This window comes from Brassica oleracea, chromosome C3 (assembly GCF_000695525.1).
Source record: "Brassica oleracea var. oleracea cultivar TO1000 chromosome C3, BOL, whole genome shotgun sequence".
NCBI lineage: Eukaryota > Viridiplantae > Streptophyta > Magnoliopsida > Brassicales > Brassicaceae > Brassica > Brassica oleracea.
Window position 1 is genome coordinate 40,345,075 of NC_027750.1, and position 1,027 is coordinate 40,346,101.

At 43.1% G+C, this 1,027-nt stretch overlaps 1 protein-coding gene across 1 annotated transcript in view; it reads left to right on the forward strand.

The window, feature by feature from the left end:
- The window catches only part of LOC106330603, a 9,428-nt gene extending 9,219 nt beyond the window's left edge, over window positions 1–209 (forward strand). The window contains exon 5 of the mRNA XM_013769044.1: window positions 140–209. Coding sequence (XP_013624498.1) covers window positions 140–209 — 70 coding nt within the window. The remainder of the gene's footprint in view (window positions 1–139) is intronic.
- The last annotated feature ends 818 nt before the right edge of the window (window positions 210–1,027 follow it).

Consider the following 1,027-nt stretch of genomic DNA (forward strand, 5'->3'; position numbering starts at 1 on the left):
AAAGGATGTGACAACTCAAGTGTGTATATCCATGACTCAGTACATAAAGGACCATAAGCAAGAAGCATTAAGTTCGTTCAGTTTAAATAAGGTTGTAGTTGGCTTCAAAGATTGAGTTTCAGCAACTAATGAGATTCAGGAAGAGTTTTCAAGGCTCGAAACATACAAGGCTTTTTGGGAGATGCAATAGCTACTCGAGTGTGAGATAGTGTTCTTTACAAGGATCTTAAATCATTGCTCCCAATGCAAGTGAATGCAACCTATATGCTCTAGACTCTCCTAAAAATGCAAGTGATGCAATCTATATGTTTTTTTTTTTATGCAAAAAGGTATGTGTGCAAGACTCAATGCAAATTCATCAAAGCAAACATGATCAAATACTTGGTATCTCCCCCAAACTTAAGTTACACAGTCTCTGTGTTGTCAAGCAGAGGGAGATACCCACAAGAAAAAGCTAATATGCAAAAATGAGATGGTATATACAAGGGGAAATAGTGAACTACCTTCAAGGATAGTGAGTAGGGGTAGAGGCCCTAACATCGTCGTCGTCCGGTGGGAACGTGGTATAGTAACCCCCAGGTGCTGAGCTGTAGTCTCCATACAATTGTTGGCTCTGAACTTCGTCAATCTCAACCTCACTATCTGAAGAGGCTAGAGATGGAGACTTGTTTCCTGAGGTGGAGGGTTGAATGGGTGGGTTCCTCGGCGTAGTCTGCCAAGTCTTGGAAACCCATGACTCTGCCAATGTCTTTGAAATTCATGTTGTAATCTCTCCCATTGACCTTGAACTTGATTTTGCCTCATCCTTGCCTCACGTGCGTAGCATCATGGTAAGTGACCTCAAGGGAAGACAAGAACTGACATGAGACATCCCTGTAGACAGGGAAGGCCATGGCGAGGAGTTTGGGCATCTTCAGGTGCCCAAGTATTGCCTCAATATCAGAATCGAGACCCAACTCCTTCAGCAAATCAAGGTCGGCGAATCTGGTTGGAGTCCAAGTCACCCCATTCAGCAAATGATGATACA